The sequence below is a fragment of the Acartia tonsa genome, chromosome 12 (assembly GCF_053477335.1).
Source record: "Acartia tonsa isolate MP-2025a chromosome 12, ASM5347733v1, whole genome shotgun sequence".
NCBI lineage: Eukaryota > Metazoa > Arthropoda > Copepoda > Calanoida > Acartiidae > Acartia > Acartia tonsa.
The window spans coordinates 17,978,831-18,004,514 of record NC_137271.1 but is presented as its reverse complement, the minus strand read 5'-3'; the positions used below and the strand labels follow the sequence as shown (position 1 = coordinate 18,004,514).

The 25,684-nt window shown below is 29.9% G+C and overlaps 1 protein-coding gene across 2 annotated transcripts in view; it reads left to right on the top strand.

The window, feature by feature from the left end:
- The window catches only part of LOC145334682 (CUGBP Elav-like family member 1), a 130,124-nt gene extending 110,635 nt beyond the window's left edge, over nucleotides 1–19,489 (top strand). For both annotated transcript variants that reach the window (XM_080180249.1, XM_080180248.1), the window contains exons 11-21: nucleotides 48–225; nucleotides 641–796; nucleotides 1,111–1,215; nucleotides 1,788–1,886; nucleotides 2,364–2,450; nucleotides 3,327–3,402; nucleotides 3,686–3,718; nucleotides 4,271–4,359; nucleotides 9,835–9,927; nucleotides 11,019–11,065; nucleotides 14,900–19,489. In XM_080180249.1, the coding sequence (XP_080036375.1) occupies nucleotides 48–225; nucleotides 641–796; nucleotides 1,111–1,215; nucleotides 1,788–1,886; nucleotides 2,364–2,450; nucleotides 3,327–3,402; nucleotides 3,686–3,718; nucleotides 4,271–4,359; nucleotides 9,835–9,927; nucleotides 11,019–11,065; nucleotides 14,900–14,980 (1,044 nt within the window). In that variant the 3' untranslated portion in view covers nucleotides 14,981–19,489. The remainder of the gene's footprint in view (nucleotides 1–47; nucleotides 226–640; nucleotides 797–1,110; nucleotides 1,216–1,787; nucleotides 1,887–2,363; nucleotides 2,451–3,326; nucleotides 3,403–3,685; nucleotides 3,719–4,270; nucleotides 4,360–9,834; nucleotides 9,928–11,018; nucleotides 11,066–14,899) is intronic.
- The last annotated feature ends 6,195 nt before the right edge of the window (nucleotides 19,490–25,684 follow it).

Below are 25,684 nucleotides of genomic sequence, written 5' to 3'. Positions count from 1 at the left end.
AAGGTCGCACATGACACTTTTTAGCGCTTATATAAATATTATTTCAGGGACAATTGACTCAACTGTTGTTGCCCTACCAAGACATACTAACCAGCCACAGCCAAGCAGCTGCTGTTCTAAACAGCCAGAGCCAAGCTGCAGCTGTTCTGAACAGCCAGAGCCAAGCCGCGGCAGCTGTACAATACACCACAACTCCTCACCAGCTAGCAGTCACAAGCACGGCAGGTACATAGAAATATCAAATAGACCTAGAAACAAAATCAGTGGTATGGATTGGCTAAAAAAAAAAAAAAGGATTGAATGACAGACAGGCAGATAGATAGACATTTATAGATATATATGTATAAAGATACCCAGACAGATATACTTTCAAATAGACATTCAGTCATAAAATAGACGCAAAGACAGACAGGTGAGGAGATAGATAGATGAAAAGAAACATATGAATCGAAAGATATAATTGTTGAATAGATAAAAAAGATAACATAACATTTAATCAACTTTAGCATGGTTAAATACATAATAAAAATGATTATTATCAACTTCAACACATAAGTAAGGAATCGCAAAGTCAGGATATGGTATAATGAAAGGTTTTTAAAATCTTGAGTTAACATAAGATAACCGAATTTATTTTCAGCTGCCCAACAAACCGGTTTAAACCAGTTTTCTACGGCACAACACCAGCCCATAACCAGTTTGGCGGGCTACAGCCTGACTGGACCCGGGGCAGATCAGCTGACCCAGTCATTGCAGTCCTATGGCATCACATATGCTCCTTCTCTAACTCCTACAGGTATTGAATTAATGATTATTATATTTTTGGCCTCTGACAGGAGAACTTCTAATGGGGGGGGGGGGGGGGTAAAGGGCTGATTGCAGGCTCCCCCAAAAAAATTTCGAAGTTTAAATTTTTCCTCCAAAAATTTAAAAGCTTAGGCATCCTTGCCTATATAATATAAAGATAAAACAATTTTCCATAATCATTAATAAAAAAAAACATAGAATTAATACAAGTTATGTTAGCCAGGGTCTTTGCCCCTCAGGACTAACAAAACTGGTTTTAATCTTTTATTTTAATATCCGCGGATAAATAAGTAAATTGTTCAGGGTATACTCGACCAACTCTGCTGCAGAATATTCAGCTGTCTCAACTGCAGAGTCTACAGCAGCACCAACAAGCTCAACACATTCAAAGTCTTCAAGGGTCAACAGGTAAATATATTTTAAAAGTGAACTTTCGAGACATGTGTGGACATTGAGCTGTTGATTACAATAGTCCCCAAAGTTTTATGATAATGTTTTCTGGCTTAACAACTTCGGGGACTTAAATTAAACTTTGTTTGGTTGGTTTATTAAGATGGGTGTCCAAATGTTTCAACCACTAATTTTAATCTACAGAAAGGATTATTTTGTGTATCATCATTGGGGATGAACAATATTTTATAGATCAATATCTTATGCCTTATCTCTATGCATGATCATTCCTGAAACAGTTAGGTACGATTTAGGAAGCATAGCAACTCTAATCGTTACCAGAAAGTACTTTCATTTAAATCATGTTTTTTTAACAAAATGACAAAGAAAAAGTTGAATGTTTTATAATGAATTTGGTTATCCCTATGGTACTTTCTGTAAAAACAAGTTTGTTTGAAACTGAGCAATTTAATTAACCGCTAATTTAAGTAATATGAACAAAAGTTAATATCAAGTATAAGATTGACAGAGGAATCTTTATAGGAAATTTCAGAAGCCTATATCATTAATAATAAATCATATTTTTTCAGGTTTGACAGGTCTCTCCCCACTTTCTGGTTTAGAACATTTGTTACTGCCCTCCACTGGGTCCCTGGTAGTATCTTCTGCTGCTTCTAATATGCCACAGGAACTATACTTAAATTATTGCAAAATATGGCAAATTTAATAGAAACAAAATAATTATATGATTCAAATAATGACACTTATTAAAGAAACTTCTTTTGACCTATCAGAAGCCTAACTATATAGGAAACCCTAACAGTAAAGCCATTAGCGAGATCCTTTGCCACAGACAGATACAGACACACACACAAATATACATCCTGTTACTATATAAAATAACTAGCTGCTACGCAGTTGAGGTTGAGAGGGGCGGAGTCGAACATCCCTATTTTCAATTTTAGTTTAAAAAGAAGACAAAAAGTTTTACAGATTCTGACGTGGTGATTGAAGTGGGGGTGTTACCCTCCACAAAAATAGCTATAAACCTTTCTAGGACTCATAAGAAGCACTAATGTAAAGGAGAGCCCTATAAGTCCTGACATTAGACATCCTACTACTTAATTGAAGGACAATAAAATAATTGAAGTATTTTTTTGTGCAGGGGTCCACAGTACCCACCCATCAACCTGACCATTACAAAGCTATTCTATCCTCTAATCCGTCGTTGGCCTCCAAACTACCTATGTTAAGTAAGTATATATATTCTAAACAAATATGGGAAAAATATAAAAGTAGCTAAAATCATGCCTAAAAGCAGTCTGACCGCAATAGATGTGTTATACTTGATTAAACTCAGTATTGATAGTAATGTTAAGTAGGAGTTTCAACCTTTTATGGGAGCCGAGAAATCACGTTTCCCAAAAAAAAAGTTTCTTTAAAAAGTGTCAGACGGACTTTTCGAATTACAGAGTTTCTTCCATAATAAAAAGGTGTTCTATATAATAATAAAATTGAAATACGTTGGAAACTGCAGAGAAAAAGAAATATGATTAAGAGAGAGGAAGAGAAAATTAGTACAGGAAATTAGTTACAGACTTATACTTTACAAAACTTTTTTTTCAACATTATAAGTAATTTTTTTCTATGTATAACTTTTTTGTCTATATATTGTAAGTACAAATAATGAACAAGTTAGATGTAGAAGAAAAAATGAGATTTAAAAAAAATATATGGATGAGAAAATGTTTTTCGTAACATTTTTGAATGAAGAATATTTGTATTATTTTGGAATCTTATTTTAATTCAATGACCTATTTAAACCCTCTTGAACTATTTGTTTCTTTTATAATTTTATCTATATTTTTTTATGAATTAAAGTCACTTTGATATTACCATAGCGTTTGATAGAACTAATTTAATTGGAATATACAAAGGGCGTAATTTACATTAGGTATTTCCCCCTAAATTAAATAGTATGGGTAGCCTCCTATGGCAACCCACAGCTAAAGTTTTTTTTTGATTGGAGGGTAAAATCATATAATTTTTTTTTATTTGTGAGGGTGAAACTATAGTTATAGAAATTTTTTGATAGGAAAATATTTTTTGATAGGAAAATATTTTTTTAGATGGAGAAAGAAATTTAGAGACAAGCTTGTTAGCCCCTGATAATGGTTTACTAGCAAGAGAAGCTCTTCTATCTAGGTAAGAATTTAAAATTTGTAAATAGTTTAAACTATTTGTTGAGAACTTTGGATAATAACAGTTTGCGATCAACCAGTCAAAATACAATACGTTTTTAATAAGATAATGTTATTGTTAAGCTTTGGGTACCATTGTAATTACAAGTCCAATATTTCCTCCCTCCTGAAAAATAACCCAAAGTATTCCCTTATTTGCAATATTACAAATCCTACATTAATAACATCAAGAAATACCAATTAACAATGTTTTAAATATATATGAAATATAAATTCTTTCGTTGCAGAGATCCTGTTCTGATGACCGCCAGAGAATCCAGGTATAGATTTAGATACATATAGATAACCTCTAGCGTACGGAATGTACAATTAGTTCTTATTTTTGTGTATCTCTGAACCAAATCTTGATAATGAAAATCATGATTACACGTCAAGATTATGTTAACAACCATCCATTTGATTACACGACCTCTGTCTGGAAGTCTTAAAAATATGAAAGGTTTTGAGCAAAGCCACCCCTTTCCCTACTCTAAGAACTAATATAGTATGTATACATATCAACAAATGGATACTATTTAGCAACGAGACCTTTTCTAGTTGACGTAAGGGTGACGGAACAACCTGCCAAAATTTAGGCCAGGGTGATGTAATAATTGAGAAGCTTCCTTAATAATTGCGGGTTAGCTTGTAATGTAACATAGAATACACCCAGCTGTGCGCGAAGCTTACCAATCTGTGATTGGGTCAAAGGATTCTTACCTCCAATCTGAATCCTAACTTCAGAGAATTAAGGCTACATAGTTACACATACATGACCTTAGATTTTAAATTTAGTTATTATATAGATAAAACTGTGAACCTATGTTATTTAGATCTCCAGAATGTCGAACAGAGAAGCACCATCTGCAAGTACCACAAGGGGCCAACCTTTTCATTTACCATTTACCTCCAGAGTTCAAAGGTAGGTGGAAGATTCTTTCAAGTTTCGCTTCGAAACCGATTAATATCATCCGGTGGATTAGAACCGGTTCTCAGCCATACTAAATACAGTGTGTTTTTTTTATGAGAACTTTTTTGAAAGCAATTTTACCCCACTTATAGTTATCAGAATTTAATGACTTATGGCTTATTTTCTTCGTTTTTTAATGCAATTAATAGAACATTTAAAAAATATTACAGTTTTGTTTAAAAAGTACAGTAAAATGTAAAATTCAAAACTTATGTATCAACATCTAAAAATGGTTTCTTATGTTCAAATCTTCTACCTTTTGCAAGAATGGCTGCAAAACGTTTCAAAGTTGAGATCTAGAGCTAAAAATTGATACAGATACTATTGGGGACATGTACTAGAATATATTAAAGTTTGCAGGTCATATCTCAATCAGGGAGGGAGAACTGGCCCCCCAAAGTCGACTACTGAAAATCCATTTTTTTTCTTGCAAAGGGTAGAAGATTTGAGCATAAGAAAAATGCGCTAAAACATTTGATGTTGTCACCTAAGTTTTGAATTTTAGATTTTACTGTACTTTTTAATTAAAAACTGAAATATTTTTTCAATGTTCTATTAATTGCATTAAAAAACGAAGAAAAAAAGCCATTAATCATTAAATTCTGATAACTATAGGTGGGGTAAAATTGCTTTCAAAAAAGTTCTCATAAAAAAAACACAGTGTATATCCAGTTTTCTACGAATGAAAGAATATAGAAATATTATTATTGTACATTTTTATTTCCTCTGAAAACTGTTTATATATGGTTAATGAATATTTTTGTCATTTTTTTTGGATGTATCAAAATGTAATAGTTTGTCAAAGAAAGTTGTATTTAAGTCCCGTGGGGTTCAGTGACTAGGTTTTTGTTTGAAAGAGAAAAATATGTTGCAAAGCTACTGTGCAATTTAGTCTTTTTGTCAGTCGATTTGTCCATTAACTCAATTTGGACCAAGCTACTGTCTATGACATTGTAACGTAAGGTCTAACAACAAAATTATAAATAAGGGGAGAAATATCTCATTTTCCGATTAAACACCCAGGATTTTAGGTAACGTAACACCCAACGGACAACCATCGCATCGATTGCAAAAAAGTCATAGCTGTGCATTGTAATGGGTCGCGCTGTTCATGGGCCAAGACATTGCTATTAATGTCACGTGTTTGGCGTAGCAGCAGTAGGTAAAATGTGTAACGTCTCTAGTATAACACCGCGAGGTTGACACTCGAACTGACACCTCGCATTTTAAATTAAAATGGGGTAGGAAGAAATCTTTTATATTGCATACTTGTAGACCATTAATTGAATATGGTTGCAATAATCGATATATTATTACGTGGATGGTAATTTCAGGTACATTAATAAAGTGATACTCACAGCTGGCAAAAAAAATGATAACCCCATCCGCCCACTTTACCCCATTCCTTTCCCTTATACTGAATGAACGAACTGACCAATAAATAAGGTCCATATTAGCAACCTCAATTGAAAACAAATTTTCCCCTGTCAATATCTCCACTTATTGTATATCCATTGTTGGAATAATAATTATTCTTGATGCATATATTTGACCTAAGCTGTAAAGTATAAATGCACTATGACATAAAGAGTCAAATTTACTTATATACATAACCTTAACTTTTGGAAATCATTCTATATGACATTTAAATTTAAATTGTATACAATTTATAATTTATCTCAATTGGGTTTCATGTTTGTACTGTTGTTATAAAAAATGTAATCATAATAGGGCAAAACCTATAAAATTACCTATGTAAGCATGAGAGTAAGAGTTTCCTTAACCTTAAGACTAAACCTTAACTTTAAGGCTAGCCCAAAAAAAGTTAGAGGATTTTGCCCATTATGTCTGTCTTATAATAGTTTAATTTTGCGCATTTAAGATTGTATAGGTAATGGTTGAATTTGAGGTTCCCATAACGTCATTTTGATATAAAGTCAGCCATGGCCACTTTTAAAAGATGCCATAAAGCTGACATTGAATTTATATGTCTACAAAAAATGATGTTTTATAAGAATTGGATAATGATATTTATTAACCTCTTTTAAACACTTGGAGGGAGGGGACTTTATACCAAGAATTTTAATCTACAATAAGTGTAATTTTGTTCTTCCGTTAATTGACTTACCCCTTAAGATCCCTGTAAAAACTGCATATTGCTATTTTGAATTTCTTATCATGATTTATATAATTTTAATTAATTTTTGGTTTATTTAATGCATAAACTTAAAATTAATTTCTTTACTGACATATTTTTTAGAAAAAGAATATTTAATATTAAAGAGAAAGTTTGTATGTCTGTCTTTTTGTCACTAACAAAAGGTCTTGATAATTAATTGGTATTTTGAAATATTGTGCATAAGTTTATCAAGATCTCCCAAATGACTTGATCAATCGATCAATATCTTATTATTAAAATTGCCTATAGAAAAAAAAATAAATCAATGAATAATGAACCCGGACCGTCGGCCCCCTCAAGGCCAACAAAACAGGAGTCACTTTATGTTGATGGTCATCCTATAATGTAAAGTAGTAAGATTTTTTTTGTCTGTAGCGAAGGATCTTACTTACCGCTGAACTGATTTGGTTCTCCTTTACAGTGAAGCTTCTTAATAAAAATCCCCCCGCCCCCCCCCCCTCCAAAAAAATCAGCGAGGATCAGCAAGCTAAACCACTCATTTTTAACAAACCGCAGCCGATTTGACTAAAAATTTTGCAGGTATAAATCCCTGTTTAAAATTTTGCAGAATAGAATATATGAATATGCTTAAGTTTAACTGCCTATTCTTATTCTACAAGATTAAGGGATTGAGAGAGAGAAAGATATAATCTGCATATTTTTTTCTCTACGGTAAAGGGGGAGGGTTAGTTAATTAACCCTCTTTTTTAAATTTTAGTAATTAAAAGAAAAAATAATTTGGTTCGGTCTGTCAATAAAAATATGTTTTTTTTGGTTTTGTTTTGAAAAAACATAATTTTCGATAAAAAAAAACTACACTGATATCCACCCTCTCTTTCTCTCAATATTTAAAAGCCAGCAACGGAGAAACTTTGGTGGAAATAAACTTTTCTATTCCATTGTTTTTATCCCTGTGTTCCGTGGTAATGTGTGCACAATAATTGGAATTTCTAATTAAATTCAAGAGAAGTAAATACAGGGGTGTCAGGGATAGGTTTATATGGTCTCAACAAAGATAATTATGTTCGTAATAAGTAAATACAGAAGTGATGGGGATAGGTTTATATGGTCTCAACAAAGATAATTATGTTCGTAATAAGTAAATACAGAAGTGATGGGGATAGGTTTTTATGGTCTCAACAAAGATAATTATGTTCGTAATAAGTAAATACAGAAGTGATGGGGATAGGTTTATATGGTCTTAACAAGAATAATTATGTTCGTAAGAAGTGCAGTAATAAGTAAATACAGGAGTGATGGTCATAGACGTCCAAGGGGGGGGGGGGGTAATGGGGCGATTACCCCCCCCCCCCAAACGATTTTGGGGATGTTGTAGGCACCCCCAATTGGAATTTCTAATTAAATTCAAGAGAAGTAAATACAGAGGTGTGAGGGATAGGTTTATATGGTCTGAACAAGGATAATTATGTTCATAAGTAGTGCAGTAATAAGGAAATGCAGGAGTGATGGGGAGGGTTATGGTCTTAACAAGGGCAATTATGTTCGTAAGAAGTGCAGTATTAAGTAAATGCAGGAGTGATGGGGATAGGTTTATATGGTCTTAACAAGGATAATTATATTCGTAAGAAGTGCAGTAATAAGTAAATACAGGAGTGATAGGGAGGGTTATGATCTTAACAAGGACAATTATGTTTATAAGTAGTGCAGTAGTAAGTAAATACAAGAGTGATGGGGAGGTATATGGTCTTAACAAGAAAAATTAAGTTAATAAGTAGTTCAGTGCAGTAATAAGTAAATACAGGAGCGATGGGGAGGGTTATGGTCTTAACAAGGACAATTATGTTTATTAGTAGTGCAGTAATAAGTGAATACAGGAGTGATGGGGAAGGTTATGGTCTGAGCAAGGACAATTATGTTTATAAGTAGTGCAGTAATAAGTAAATACAGGAGTGATGGGGAGGGTTATGGTCTTAACAAGGACAATTATGTTTATAAGTAGTGCAGTAATAAGTAAATACAGGAGTGATGGGGAGGGTTATGGTCTTAACAAGGACAATTATGTTCGTAAGAAGTGCAGTAATAAGTAAATACAGGAGTGATGGGGATAGGTTTATATGGTCTTAACAAGAAAAATTAAGTTAATAAGTAGTTAAGTGCAGTAATAAGTAAATACAGGAGTGATGGGGAGGGTTATGGTCTTAACAAGGACAATTATGTTCATAGGTAGTGTAGTAATAAGTAAATACAGGGGTGTGAGGGATATGTTTATATGGTCTTAACAAGAAAAATTAAGTTAATAAGTAGTTATGTGCAGTAATATGTAAATACAGATGTGATGGGGAGGTTTAAGGTCTTAACAAGGACAATTGTGTTTGTAAGTAATGCAGTCATAAGTAAATACAGGATTGATGGATAGGTTTATATGGTCTGAACAAGGACAATTATGTTCATAAGTAGTGTTGTAATAAATAAATACAGGAGTGATGGGGAGGTTTATGGTCTTAACAAGAACAATTATGTTCAAAGATAGTGTAGTAATAAGTAAATTCAGGAGTGATGGGGAGGGTTATGGTCTTAACAAGGACAATTATGTTTATAAGTAGTGTTGTTATAAGTAAATACAGGAGTGATGGGGAGGGCAATTATGTTCGTAAGAAGTGCAGTATTAAGTAAATACAGGAGTGATGGGGATAGGTTTATATGGTCTTAACAAGGATAATTATGTTCGTAAGAAGTGCAGTAATAAGTAAATACAGGAGTGATGGGGAGGTATATGGTCTTAACAAGGGCAATTATGTTCGTAAGAAGTGCAGTATTAAGTAAATACAGGAGTGATGGGGATAGGTTTATATGGTCTTAACAAGGATAATTATGTTCGTAAGAAGTGCAGTAATAAGTAAATACAGGAGTGATGGGGAGGTATATGGTCTTAACAAGAACAATTATGTTCATAAGTAGTGTTGTAATAAATAAATACAGGAGTGATGGGGATAGGTTTATATGGTCTGAACAAGGATAATTATGTTCGTAAGAAGTGCAGTAATATGTAAATACAGGAGTGATGGGGATAGGTTTATATGGTCTTAACAAGGACAATTAAGTTAATAAGTAGTTAAGTGCAGTAATAAGTAAATACAGAAGTGATGGGGAGGTATATGGTCTTAACAAGGACAATTATGTTCATAAGTAGTGCAGTAATAATACAGATATGAAGGGGATAGCACGATATAGTCTTAAAGTCCTTTTTCTTTTTAATTTCTTTTTTATTTCATAAAAATTTTTTTTAGATTGTGATTTAGTTGAGACATTCCAAGCCTTTGGTACCATTGTGTCTGCTAAGGTTTTTGTAGACAAACAGACCAACCTCTCCAAGTGTTTTGGTAAGTAGAGAAGATAGATAGTTAGATAGATAGGTGAATAGGTAGATATATAGATAGATAGACAGATACCATTGTGCATGCTAAGGTTTTTGTAGACAAACGGACAAATATTTCCAATTGTTTTGAAAAGTAGATAGATAGATAGATGGATAAGGACAGAAAGATAAAACTAATATTGTTTTGAATAATTTAATAATATTCTTTTTTATCAATCCTTATATAAAAGTAACTGATTGTCAGTTTGTCTTTTCGTACCTATATGGTTCTCCTTTACAATTTAGCTTCTCATATTCATTTTAAAGATTTATAAAAAATTATGGCGGAGGGTACTACCATTATACCAAGAGAAATTGTCCATAAAAGAAAAGAATGACGCCCTCCCCCCCCCCCCCCCCCCATAAAAAAATTGAGCAACACATTCTCAAGTGCTCCTTGGGTCCCCTCGGAACGTAGCCGCTATGTATCAATACAGCATTGACTCTTTAATTGTTAAAAAATGCCATTGTTTAATTTATTGATCTTCGCTTTTTTTTGTTTTTTCATCCTTGTTAATAAATATAAATCCACTAGAAAATTTGTAGTATATATTAAAAGAAAAAAAAGAAAAATATTTTACAATTGTTCTTCGAAATTTGTTAAAATAACTGAAGGGCCAAACTTAGGAAATATTATAACTTTAGGATTTTAAAAAAATATATATTTTAAAGATAATTACGCTGTCCTTCAAGGTTATCAAGATATTTATCGTTTTAATCATTAAACTAAACCCCATTCTAAAGAGATTCTACTACAACTTATATTACTTCCAAAGAGAGAGAGAGAGAGGGGACAATGGGCTGTTTATTACACTAGTCCTAAAAGTTTTCTTTTTTCGTCGGCTTAACAACTTTGGAGACTTTAGTGAGTTTGATTGTTTTGTTTTAAGTAATTTGTGTATCATCATTGGGCATTGTCTTATACCTTGTATCATTGTAACTCATTTTTTATTATCACTATTTTTTTCTTGTTAAGATACAAACAGACAGTCGTTTTGAGAATAAAAAAATCATATTCTATAATATTTTAACATAAAATTATAATTTTTTTTATAGGTTTCGTGTCTTTTACAACTACAGAGTCTGCACAAAGAGCTATTCAGGTAAATCATAATTTTTAATCAGAGGCCTTGCAGAGCAGGAGTGTATCCACCTCTTGGTAAAATTAAAGTAGGTGTATACACCCCATTATGGGTCTCCCCACCCTACACCCCCCTTGACAAGGGTATAGATCCCCAAGGTACAACCCCTAATGCATGTAATAAAAAGTTGCATCACCCTTAAAATTAAGGGTATATTTTAAGAAATTGCCAATTCATTTTAAAAGATTTTAAATCTGCCTCAATTTTCTTTTAAAACTGTAAATATGTTTTTCTGAATAAATTAATATTTTTAAGTAAATTATATGATGTTCAGCCTATTTTTTGTGTCATATTATTAAAACTACTATTTACTGTGACATGCCCTAATATAAAATACTTTTAGAACCTGATAAATATAATTCAAAGGTCTAATGAAGAAAACATAATTTTGAATAAGCCACAAAAGCACATTTATGCATGTCATCAAATATGATGTTATAGTATTTATTTTCATATTTACATTTTAAATATTTGTTATGCCTTTTTTGTCAGTTGAGGGTGTAAAACCAGCTTTATGTTGGTAGAAATATAAGAACATTTTAGGTATAGAATTTATTTTGATGTTTGAAACGTACATTCTTTTTATGTTCATTTTTTCAGTGAAGTCCACCAAACTAGGTATTAAGAATCCTTATCCTATTTTATAAATCTTGTGATGGTTTCAAGCTCTTTTTCTGCCTGTCCTAACCCCTTTAATTACAGATACCCTAAATCCTAGGGCGCCACCGTTAGTCTTATTATATAAAGTTTGGAGCTTCTGATTTTGATAACTACTAAATCGATTGAAATTTCAACGTTAGGGAAACTTCACATAGGTCACAGAATAGTTTTAGGTATATTTATTGAGGAAAGAGAAACTGTCCCAATTTTGTATATCTTTTGCAGAACAATTTCCAATTACGTCATATTTTTCTTTCCCGAAAAAGAGAAGGGGGAAAGAAAGAAAAGGGAAGGGGGGAAGAAAAAAGAGATGGGAGAAAAGGGGGTTTTCCCCATCTCTTTTGAAGAGATTTTCTTCCCCCCCTCCCTTTTTCGGGAAAGAAAAATATGACGTAATTGGAACTTGTTCCGCAAAAGATATACAAAATTGGGACAGTTTCTCTTTCCTCTATTTATTTCTATATTGGTCTTGGGATGGTTTTAAGCTCTTTTTGTTGCTCAAATGCAAAGGCACTAGATACTAGAAAGTTTACAAAATATCTTTAAATATAAGGTTCTTGATTTTATTTTGAAATTACATTGTAAATACTTATTGTTTATTTTATTATAGTTTTAACTAGTTGAGGCTGCAAAACCAGCTATTATGGATCAGAAAAATTCCTTCATTTTTAGTAGGCTACAGCTACTCTATTACTAATACCAGAATATTTATCATCATATAAAAGTAACAGAATATATATCTGTACACTGCGAACCAAAAAAATAGGCAAATCTGAATTTTCAAAACAGCAACTTTATTATGTATGTGTGTGTTTGTGTCTGTGTGCACCGATGGATCTGCTAACCACATTCCCAATAGAAATCGCCTCTAGAAAGAAATGCCAACCACCCCCCCCCCCTTCCCCATAAAAAAAAATATTTATTTTTACTTTTTCTTATAAAACTAAAACTAAACTTATAGTGGTGTAGCCATTAGTACATCCTAATTTAGACAAAAAATATTTATATGCTAAAATTAAATATTTTTATTCCTGTTTTATTCACTGATAAAACTTTTAATATGGCTTTATCAGTTGCAAATACAGGTAGAAAAAACCTTGGAAAGAAATTAAATGAATTAGACTAAACTAGCTAGCTTCATATTATTTCATTCCTACAGTTAATTAAAAGTGTGTGTGTGTGTGTGTGTTTGTGTGTGTGTAATCACTCTAATGCTTATTCTACAAATACAAAGTTAGTTTCTCGTCCCCAACTGTTTGTGCTTGAATACAGAGATCTAAAGGGATATGATAATGGCCGATAAATTGATGTACATTGTACATCCCCAATAATGATACACAGAATTCCCTTTTCTGTAGATTATAATTATTGGTTGAAACGTTTGGACACTTAACTTGATGAATCAACCAATGAAAATTCATCAAAATTCCCCAAGTTGTTAGGCCAACGAATAAGAAAACGTTATTGAAATTTTTGGGGACTAGCATAAAAACAGCCCATTGTCCCCTTCCTTCTTAGCTTGAATATAAATGAGAATGCGAAAATAAAAACCAAAACTGAATGTAAATATGTAAATTTTATTATAGCTGATGTCCCAAAAATGTTTTTATTATAAGAAGCGAAGCTACTTCATGTAGTATCACTGTATGTAGAATTCTTTAGTGTACCTCCTACATTATAGTAAAACACTAGAGGGGGAAGAGGTTAAATAACTGTATGTCCCCATCCCAGGGACAATATGCCGACTCTTAATTGGGTCTTTGAAGACCAACCAATAGTGTCGGAAATATAAACATAGCCAAGTAGCTGAAAAAAAATTGCTAGCAGAAGAAACTGGTCCTTTGGGAAAGAGGGGCAGGTAGTTATTTGTATATATTTCCTCCTAGACTTAGAATTAGTAAGACTTTTAAAGACCGAACTTGCATACTTTTTAAAGAATCGAACCGCAAGTATTGATGTGTAAAAAATGTGGCTATAAAGAAGTCATGGCGAACTTAATGGGGCACAAATAACAATACACTTCGAAACTTAGAGCAGGGATAGGACAATGTAAAATAAATTAATCTTTCCCCAAATTCGTTAGATCTAGTTCTGTCTTTGATAGTTTTTTTAACTTGGGGAATTTCTAAATATCCGGTACTTCTCATTTGAGATATGCAATAGATTCTAATGTTAGCTAGCTTCCAAAGGCAAGACATACATATAATAGAAGGGGTAAGATTATTTCATTGTCGATTGTCCTTTCACCGTGGCTTTGATATTAAATACATAGAAATATAAACTTTATATTTTATTCTACAAATAAATTTTACAACTGAAAAGAGTTCTTTTTTAGTTACTATGGCATTGGATTTTTAAAGTTATTTGTAAAAGTCGATATATTATTACATGGATGTTGCACCAAGTTTCCCATCCATCATTTTTTTCACTCCTTCCCCTCTTATTAGATGACTAAACAAACCAATAAATGAGATTCACGTTTTTGTATGTAAGTTTTCGGTAGATTATGTTAAAGAAAGGGTTGTATAGTGTATATTAACTTAAAAATATGCTCATTTTCTAGAAAGATAGACGTATAAATAACCTCAGAATATAGAGTAGCTGTGCTACTAAAAATACTATAAAGAATCAGAATAAATTAATCAAATTCTTCTGAAATATAAGTTTGAACAAAAAATGGAATTGAAATGAAAAACAAACAAACAGAAAATACCAATTTGATTGATTAAAAGTTTATTAATATTGATTTATCCCTGTTAAAGTTTGGGGTTGCTGTTATATCAACAGTATGATTGTTATTTTATTGTCATTAGAATACAGTTAATCTTGTATCATGTCATGTTGACTATTTTAAAACTGTTACTAGTGGCTACGCCCCTAGAAACGAGGTATGTGAGAGGTGGAATAGTCAATACTCTACTTTTAATTTTATTTTTAAGCAGAAAAATAAATGGAGATTTTTTGAGATTTCTCTTGGAAGGGTAAAGTTATCCTTACCCAAAATAGCTATAAAGCTTGCAAGGACCTACAAGAAGCTTCACTGCGAAGGAGAATCAAATCGAACTAGCGTTTATGGAGATCTTAAGCTACAGACACTGAATTAGACATCTTGCTATAATATAATTTTCATTTCAGGCCATGAACGGATTCCAAATCGGGACAAAGAGACTAAAAGTTCAAGTGAAGAAAGCGAGAGAAACAATTAAACCATATTAACTAACATATTTACACACACACACTAGGACATACATGCATGTATACATGTCCTCTTTGAGAAGCACAATAAGCAAAAGAAGAAAACTAGCAATGAAGCACATGACTGTTTCAAGTTTTAAAGAAAGTGATTTCAAGAAATATTGATTACTTTAAATTCTCATTTTAATTATTCGGTATCTAGTGCAACTCATGGTAACGATTATCTCCAAAAAATCTAAGACTTATTTTACACATTTTTTTCTTTAGTGCAACTTTCCCTGTGAATCATTGGATCCTAGCCTTTCTAAATTATTTATAGGCCTTCTTATGCTTCTTAACATGGTGTGCGGGCATGACATGCACGTTAAGCAGTTTGACAGCTAGAAGCCTTTAAAGTTCGTACCAGGAACTTCTTATTGTGAACTGCACTAGATCCAAATTAAGTCCAATTGTATTATGCTTTAATGGAATAGGTTAGGTTAGGTCCTAATCTACACCCAAAAATATGTTTGTATACAATTTTAGCATTATTACTTATTGTTGATATTATATAAAGATAGATTTCTAACAATTTAAATAGATTTTAGTAAAATTAAAATTTACATAATATTTTATGTACCCTATGAAATTTAATTTTGTAAAAATAACTGATTAATGATATTTTTAAAAGCAAAAGTAAATGTAAAAAAATACAAAACGTCCATAAAAGAATGTTCAAACTAAAAACAAATAAATTATATGATACTTTGAAAAATTAACATTAAATAGTGAAAACAAACTTTTTATATTATAGAAGCAAATCGTTTAACAAAAATGATATATTATTTTGTAAAAATTCATTTTTTTTAAATTAACTAGTCTTAAATCGTTTTTCTATATTTTAATTAAAATGTATTTTACTAAAAATGGCCAAAATACTTAAATCATTCCTTATAAAAATTAATTATATTTGTTATGATGTTACTAGAGGAGCAACATTACAATTTGAGTATGTCCGTACGTCTGTCTGACAAGAAGTTAAAAAGCCTTAAAATACATTTGTAATAACTGATAGAAACAAAAAATTGTACATTATCATAACATCCAATGGTGGGGATAAAGGGATGTTTACACCCACCCCACCCCCTCAAATTTTGGATCCCCTCATTTTAACCCTCAAAATTGTCTCCAATACATCATATTACCTCCATCAAAACCATTGTAACTCCTAATTTTATGCCCAGTTCACAAACAACTTTAAGAGGTCGACCGATTTATTCTGTAGGTCAATCTAAACCAACTAACAAATGCCTTTATAAAATCGGTCAACCTAAAAATTCCAGAGGTCGACCTATGTCTTTTGTGAACTAGGCTTTATTCTCCTCAAAATTCAAAGCTTCGACAACCCTGTGAATTATTATTGTTATTTCATGTAAATGTATCTATCTTGATGCAAATATTGCTGCGCTTCTTATGGACATAATCGTCATTGTTATAATTGATATGCTTATTATAAATTGAATGCTGTATATTTTTTATTTCTTTGTAATTCATAGTTTTTTTTAAATTCATGATAAAAAAAGTCAAAATATTTTTATGTCTTTTGAGCTTAAAATTGAATTGGTATAGATATTAGTTTTCATATCTACAAATGCTAGTAAAAAAAGCAAAATTTAGATTATGCGTTCCGAGCTTTTTCGCCAGTCAAAAATTATTGGTTAGCTTTTCAAAAATCAACTGAAGAAATATTATTTTTGGCAAATTAATTTTTTTTCTCAGCTATATTAACTCTGACTAAAAACCTTATAATAAAAAAGAAAGAAAAATATAAATTGAAAACTAATTTCCTCTAAAGATAAACAAATTTAAAATAGATTAATAAAGTTTATAACACAAAAAACTCAGAGCAACATGGACAGGTCAATTTAAATAGATTATTATTCTAATACAAATATTTTCAAGCTAAGCAAAAGCAGAATTGTGTATTATTTAATTGGGAAAAGATTGGTTTAAGCAATACATTTTTTAAGGCCATTCTGCTAAATAAGGTTTTGAATTAGCTATATTTTAGGAGGGGGGAGTGGGGGGTTTTTCTATCATCATTATAAAAAATATGAACAATGTCAAAATAAGTTTTGTTTATTTATTGAATGTAATGCAAAGGTGGATGGGGTAATTTTGTTAATTCGCTCCATCAAAAACTTGTTTACAAACTGAAAATAGTTTTTACTTTGTCTTTTTACATTACAGTTAAAAAAAGTTCTTTCCCAGTATGGCTTCGAAACCGATTAATATCCGCTGCATTAAAACCGGTTCTCAGCCATTCTGAAAAATTCATGTATAGCTCCGTATTACAGACAAATTTCACGAATATTAAAATACAAATCATAAAATTAGTACCAGTTTTGTTTGCACGGGCCTTCGGCCCCTTGGGCCTAACTAAACTGGTTTGATCTTATACTTTTTCATTTGATATCTGCGGAAAGCTGTTTATAATACAATACGATGCGATAAATAACTATACTAACACACTGTATTATTTACTGAAAATTTCTGCAAAAAGTATTTTTTCTAATGCATATTTTTTTCCTATATTTTTAAATTATCGTTTATAATTAAACCATGACCTTTAGGTTCTTTTTTGTTTTATCAAACTAAAATATCAAATTTTTCTGGTTTTTGATGGAAACACCTTTTTCTGCAGTGGCGTAATAAAAACTAATCTATATTAGCGTTAAAATAAACCGTTTCAAAATCCTTTATTTTGATATTGAAGCACTAAGAACATCCAGTACAATAGTTATTTATCGCATTGTATTATAGACAGCTTTCCGCAGATATTAAAATTAAAACCCATTTTATTCGCACCAAGGAATTAAAGGCCCGGGCTTACAAAGCTCTTATTAATTGTATGATATTTGTAGAAAATTGTCTATAATACGATGTTATATATGATTTTTCAGTATGGCTGAGAACCGGTGGATAATCTAGTGGATAATAATACCAATATATATATCATATATTGGACTGTAATAATATTTATGATTTGTCAGCCCTGACCACTTTTATGTAGTGACTTATAGCCGACAAAAACAATTGCTATTCAAGTATTTCTTTTAAAATTAGTAAAGGGAAAGAAAAATATAAACTTTCAATGATAAATTAAAACATTACTTGGTATAACAAGCTTTAATTTTATTTTCAAACAATGTAACCAAATATTTTAGATTTTATTATCAGCACAAGAGTCATAAATGTAAGTAGCCATATTGAACTCATGTTGATATGCAATTTTAATTGTTTATGTCGACTTTGTGGCTTTAGTAAAAAGTGTACTTAGCTGACATAATATCGTCCTATCATTATTCAACTTTACATGGGTTGATAACGTAAATTACTATGTATATTACTATTTGCCTATCTCCCAGCTTCTAGGGGACGGTGAAAGAGAATCAGGAAAATATTCCAAAACCACCCCAAAACATTTAAAAATCTTCCCTAAAAAGTCCAATAAAGGTTTTTAAACTTCAGACAAAAAAAACCTTGTTTTATTATAGAATGGGATATACATGAATACTAAAACCTTATTATGTTGTAACGTATGCCAACTATTTTGCAGCAACTGTAAAGTTTAAAACCTCCAGACAAAGGGTAATTGTAACGACAGTTTAATTTATTAGCCAGGGTTACCAGAAATTTATTTACCAGGGTTGTCAGAACATGTATAGTTATAGTGGCCAGGTTATAGGGTTACTAGAAATTTATTTTGGCAAGGTTTCCAGAAATAATTTGATCAGGGTTGCAATAGTTTTCATTTACATGAATTTAGATTATATTAACAGAGATCCTTTTATTTAGTTTTTGTTACAGCATTTCCATTTCAGTTTAATTTATTAATATCAGAAATTTTAGAGGGTTTCATTGAAATAATATTCTATAATTTTTATCAACCTTAAATTGTATTAAGAAAAACTAACTGATAATTATGACTGGCTGTAAAGGTTTAGGCAACAATCTTTAAACATAATATTCTAAAATATTCAACTTGATATAATTTAGAATATATCATAATTCCCTTTTCATCTATCTTTTTTTGCTTTACATTTATAATTCTGTGATAATTTTTGCCAATTTTTCAAAATATTTAACCTTTAATCAAAATAAATAACATAGAACTTAAAAATAACGGAATAGGTCTTTTTTAACAAAAAACAAATTTGAAAGCAATGGTCATCTTTTTTAAAGTTAAGACCTTCTGACCTAAATATTAATCATTAAAAAATTTTAAAAATAGATTTCTAAATAAAACGCTTTCATATATAACTGACATAGAGCTTTTAGGCTAGAAATTATTAACTTTTAGAGGCATTAATTAAGCTCAAAAACTAACTATTATAAAAGTATAAAATATTTAGGTTTATGTATTAATTAATTAATTAATGTTAATAGTCTGATAATTAATTATAGAACTGAAAAATTAACATCACACACATGAAATGATTAAATAAATATAATTATTATAATAATGCTAATTTCTAAATAAACTTGCATCATTAATTTGTGTTCTTTGTAAAAGCGAAGCTTTTCTATATATAGGGTCGGTACGTCCTTCATTAACGAATAACTCAGATCGTTAATTGAAGCATATTCGAATTGGAACTCGCTAATTGGTTAGTTCATCCAGAAGGATGGGAGGATATAGGGTAAAGGGGGAGGATGGGGGTTATTGTTATTTTAGCCAGCTACAAGTAATATTATATTTATTATTATTGGTATTATAATTGTCCTAGCTCATAATTGTAATGGATTTTAAGCAGTTTGACTTTGTAATAACATTTGACACAATTATACTAGACTAAATAGATTAGCCAATAGTAATGTACATATTATTACAGATTTTCATGTTCTCTAATGAGGTATATAAGGTGCGGGTTCAAATAACGACATTCCTTTTACCCCAATGAGTTCCATTTAAGCCACCTTAATTGACGACAAATTTTCCCCTGTTAATGTATCCACGATTCAATCTCGATACGTAATTATTTGTAATGGATTTAGAGCAGTTTGACTTAAGAATAACATTTGATATATTTATACCAGATTAGCCGATAGTTTTTGTGTGTGTGTACAGAAAGATCTCGGGAACGGATCGAATTCCCCAAAGATGATAATCCTCTCTCTATACTATTAATTAAAATCTAGGACTCTACTGTAAGTTAGGAACCAACCAATCAAAATTTAGCGATCAAACTTTGGGTACCAGTGTAATTTACAGCCCATAGTCCCCCTTTTCTGGTTTTAACTAACAATAATTGTAGAGAAACCCAATGTTTTCCCTTTTTTTTTTTGGATAAAACTGTTTTTCAAAGCCAGCTTATAAAAAACAATTCCGTAAATAGACGCTAAATTACATTGAAACGTTTAAATAAATATGAATCAGATATATATGAAAACTTTGCAGGATAAAAGAAAATTTATTACCATATATATGTATATAGCGCTCTAGCTAAGATAAAATATAATCAAATTCAGAGAATACCTTATATACCTCATTAGAGAACATGAAAATCTGTAATAATATGTACATTACTATTGGCTAATCTATTTAGTCTAGTATAATTGTGTCAAATGTTATTACAAAGTCAAACTGCTTAAAATCCATTACAATTATGAGCTAGGACAATTATAATACCAATAATAATAAATATAATATTACTTGTAGCTGGCTAAAATAACAATAACCCCCATCCTCCCCCTTTACCCTATATCCTCCCATCCTTCTGGATGAACTAACCAATTAGCGAGTTCCAATTCGAATATGCTTCAATTAACGATCTGAGTTATTCGTTAATGAAGGACGTACCGACCCTATATATAGAAAAGCTTCGCTTTTACAAAGAACACAAATTAATGATGCAAGTTTATTTAGAAATTAGCATTATTATAATAATTATATTTATTTAATCATTTCATGTGTGTGATGTTAATTTTTCAGTTCTATAATTAATTATCAGACTATTAACATTAATTAATTAATTAATACATAAACCTAAATATTTTATACTTTTATAATAGTTAGTTTTTGAGCTTAATTAATGCCTCTAAAAGTTAATAATTTCTAGCCTAAAAGCTCTATGTCAGTTATATATGAAAGCGTTTTATTTAGAAATCTATTTTTAAAATTTTTTAATGATTAATATTTAGGTCAGAAGGTCTTAACTTTAAAAAAGATGACCATTGCTTTCAAATTTGTTTTTTGTTAAAAAAGACCTATTCCATTATTTTTAAGTTCTATGTTATTTATTTTGATTAAAGGTTAAATATTTTGAAAAATTGGCAAAAATTATCACAGAATTATAAATGTAAAGCAAAAAAAGATAGATGAAAAGGGAATTATGATATATTCTAAATTATATCAAGTTGAATATTTTAGAATATTATGTTTAAAGATTGTTGCCTAAACCTTTACAGCCAGTCATAATTATCAGTTAGTTTTTCTTAATACAATTTAAGGTTGATAAAAATTATAGAATATTATTTCAATGAAACCCTCTAAAATTTCTGATATTAATAAATTAAACTGAAATGGAAATGCTGTAACAAAAACTAAATAAAAGGATCTCTGTTAATATAATCTAAATTCATGTAAATGAAAACTATTGCAACCCTGATCAAATTATTTCTGGAAACCTTGCCAAAATAAATTTCTAGTAACCCTATAACCTGGCCACTATAACTATACATGTTCTGACAACCCTGGTAAATAAATTTCTGGTAACCCTGGCTAATAAATTAAACTGTCGTTACAATTACCCTTTGTCTGGAGGTTTTAAACTTTACAGTTGCTGCAAAATAGTTGGCATACGTTACAACATAATAAGGTTTTAGTATTCATGTATATCCCATTCTATAATAAAACAAGGTTTTTTTTGTCTGAAGTTTAAAAACCTTTATTGGACTTTTTAGGGAAGATTTTTAAATGTTTTGGGGTGGTTTTGGAATATTTTCCTGATTCTCTTTCACCGTCCCCTAGAAGCTGGGAGATAGGCAAATAGTAATATACATAGTAATTTACGTTATCAACCCATGTAAAGTTGAATAATGATAGGACGATATTATGTCAGCTAAGTACACTTTTTACTAAAGCCACAAAGTCGACATAAACAATTAAAATTGCATATCAACATGAGTTCAATATGGCTACTTACATTTATGACTCTTGTGCTGATAATAAAATCTAAAATATTTGGTTACATTGTTTGAAAATAAAATTAAAGCTTGTTATACCAAGTAATGTTTTAATTTATCATTGAAAGTTTATATTTTTCTTTCCCTTTACTAATTTTAAAAGAAATAGAGTGAGAAAAAGTTTGATGGTTGAAGTGTAAAGATTTTTAATCAAATTCATTTTAATAGACTTAATTACTTTATTTCAATTTAAGTATCATTGGAAAATTAAATATAAGAATATATCACCTTAGATTATAAATTAGATACGAAAGTCTGTTTAATTCATAAAGTAGTTTCTATCAACAAAGATTTCGTTCATTGTGGGTTCGCTTATATTACAACCCTTATTATACTTCTCAAAAATTTTCTAAAGCATACCTTTATTTCAGCTGACATATTATAAGAATGAAATCAACAACAAAAAACTTTCTTCATGCCAAAATGTGTTCTAAATTTCTAACAAAAACTGTGCTTGATTTGAATCTTTGCAGTGTTACTATTGGTCCAATAAGGAATTTATCATCTACACTTTCTGTTTTTATTGAATAAAAAACATTGATGGAAAAATACAATACTCTACCTTTTCTCTTTTATTTAAGGAAATTGTGTATTTGTCTGTTTATGTGTGTGTGTGAATGTGTTTATTATATATTTATGAAAGAAGGTGTATCAACTATTTTTTTTATAGCTAGCCGGTTCTTTTAGTAAGTAGTAGATGTAAAATTTTTCATAGAATTCAGATATGCAATCGGTTTTTTTGTAGACCTCTTATTTTTTAAGTAATTTAAGTTTAAAAAAAAAAAAAATTAAGTCGATTTTAAGGTACTAAAATGCAACAAAAAAAAGAAAGAAAATGGTCATTATGAACAAAAATAGTAAGATCTTTAATTTGACACCTTACTTTTTCAATTCTGTCAGGTAATTATTGAAAAAATCGATTTTTTTAAACCCACGAGAATAAAAACTTTGAACTTAATTTTATTATTTCACAAATAAAAAAATATGGGTTCATATATACCATTAGAATCAGAAAAATATTACGAATCCATTGTAAGCAAAATTGAAAAAAAAAGTTTACAATATAGTATATAAACTACAATAAAAGGAATTATATGAAAATATCATATTATGTTGTACAGGCAACGTCTTAATTCTTCAATTGAGTATAAAAATGGGAAGGGGGTAAAGAGGGGGTAAAGAGGGGGTAAAAAAGGGAAAACAATAGTGTTGTCTGAACAAAAAAAATAATTGGCCATTTCTGTAATTTTTTAATTTTTTAATTTTTTTCAATTTTGCTTACAATGGATTCGTAATATTTTTCTGATTCTAATGGTATATATGAACCCATGTTTTTTATGTCTGTTTGAGAAAATATTTAGGTCTAAAGTTTTTATTATACCGAGGTTAAAAAAATAGATTTTTTCAATAATTACTCAACAGAATTTTAAAAGTAAGGTGTCAAATTAAAGATCTTACTATTTTTGTTCTTACTGACCATTTTCTTCTTTTATTTTGTTGCGTTTTAGTACCTTAAAACCGACTTAATTATTTTTTTAAAAAACTTAAATTACTTAAAAAATAAGAAGTCTACAAAAAAACCGATTGCATATTTGAATTCTATGAAAAATTTTACATCTACTACTTACTAAAAGAACCGGCTAGCTATAAAAAAAAAGTTGATACAACTTCTTTGTAAAATATGCCCAAACTTATTGTGTTCATAATACTATTCCCAACAAGAGAGACAACATTCTTTTTAAGATAAGATAAGAGTGCAATAGGGCATAAAATGCATATATTTTTAAAAAGAAGGTGTATCAACTTTTTTTTTTTATAGCTAGCCGGTTCTTATAGTAAGTAGTAGATGTAAAAATTTTCATAGAATTCAGATATGCAATCGGTTTTTTTTGTAGACCTCTTATTTTTTAAGTAATTTAAGTTTAAAAAAAAAATTAAGTCGATTTTAAGGTACTAAAATGCAACAAAAAAAAGAAAGGAAATGGCCATATGAACAAAAATAATAAGATCTTTAATTTGACACCTTACTTTTTCAATTCTGTCAGGTAATTATTGAAAAAATCGATTTTTTTAAACCCATGAGAATAAAAACTTTGAACTCAATTTTATCATTTCACAAGTAAAAAAATATGGGTTCATATATACCTTTAGAATCAGAAAAATATTACGAATCCATTGTAAGCAAAATTGAGAAAAAAAAGTTTACAATATAGTATATAAACTACAATAAAAGGAATTATATGAAAATATCATATTATATTGTACAGGCAACGTCTTAATTCTTGAATTGAGTATAAAAATGGGAAAGGGGTAAAGAGGGGGTAAAGAGGGGGTAAAAAAGGGAAGACGATAGTGTTGCCTGAACAAAAAATATAATTGGCCATTTGTTTATTTTTATATTTTTTTACTTTTTTTCAATTTTGCTTACAATGGATTCGTAATATTTTTCTGATTCTAAAGGTATATATGAACCCATGTTTTTTATGTCTGTTTGAGAAAATATTTAGGTCTAAAGTTTTTATTAAACCGAGGTTAAAAAAATAGATTTTTTCAATAATTACTCAACAGAATTTTAAAAGTAAGGTGTCAAATTAAAGATCTTACTATTTTTGTTCTTACTGGCCATTTTCTTCTTTTATTTTGTTGCGTTTTAGTACCTTAAAACCGACTTAATTATTTTTTTTAAAAACTTAAATTACTTTAAAAATAAGAGGTCTACAAAAAAACCGATTGCATATCTGAATTCTATGAAAAATTTTACATCTACTACTTACTAAAAGAACCGGCTAGCTATAAAAAAAAAGTTGATACACCTTCTTTCCAAAATTAACCACTGCTAACCCTACCTACCTATGACAGTTTCTTTCCTACCAAATTTTGTGAAATTTTCATCCCTACAGTACACGGTTGGACCCTCAGATGTCAAAACTTTATTTTAGTGTTTGGCCAAAATGACTTTGCAATTGTATCTGTAAGTACCTCTAATAACACCCTTTGCTATTTTTAAAATCCTAGAAAATTTTTTTTGCAAGAAAATTGCATAAATTCGCAACCTTTTTTAGAACCACTACATAACTCGAGTTTTAAAACTTTTTATATAAAATCCTTTTTACAAAAAATATCAATAATTACTTAAAATTAAACCTGAAAGAAAAAAAATCTCATTATACGTGTTAATTTGCATGTTTTAGGTCTTTTTTTGAGGAAAGTATAACTTCCACATTTTTGACAATAATTATATTTTTTTAACATTTCAAAGTAAAATATAATAAAACTTAAACGATTTTTCTTGAATTATCAGTTGAAAATTTCATCAAACATGCAATTTAAGTGATGAAAATTTAATAAAATCATTTTTTGAATGTTTAGAATTACCAATTTTCTACATTTAAAACAAAATGTTAACAAAATTTAAAAACATTTTAACATATAACTTCAAAAATCAATAACATTTTATAAAAAGATGTTTCAAAAAATAAATCATTAAAAGGTATTAAA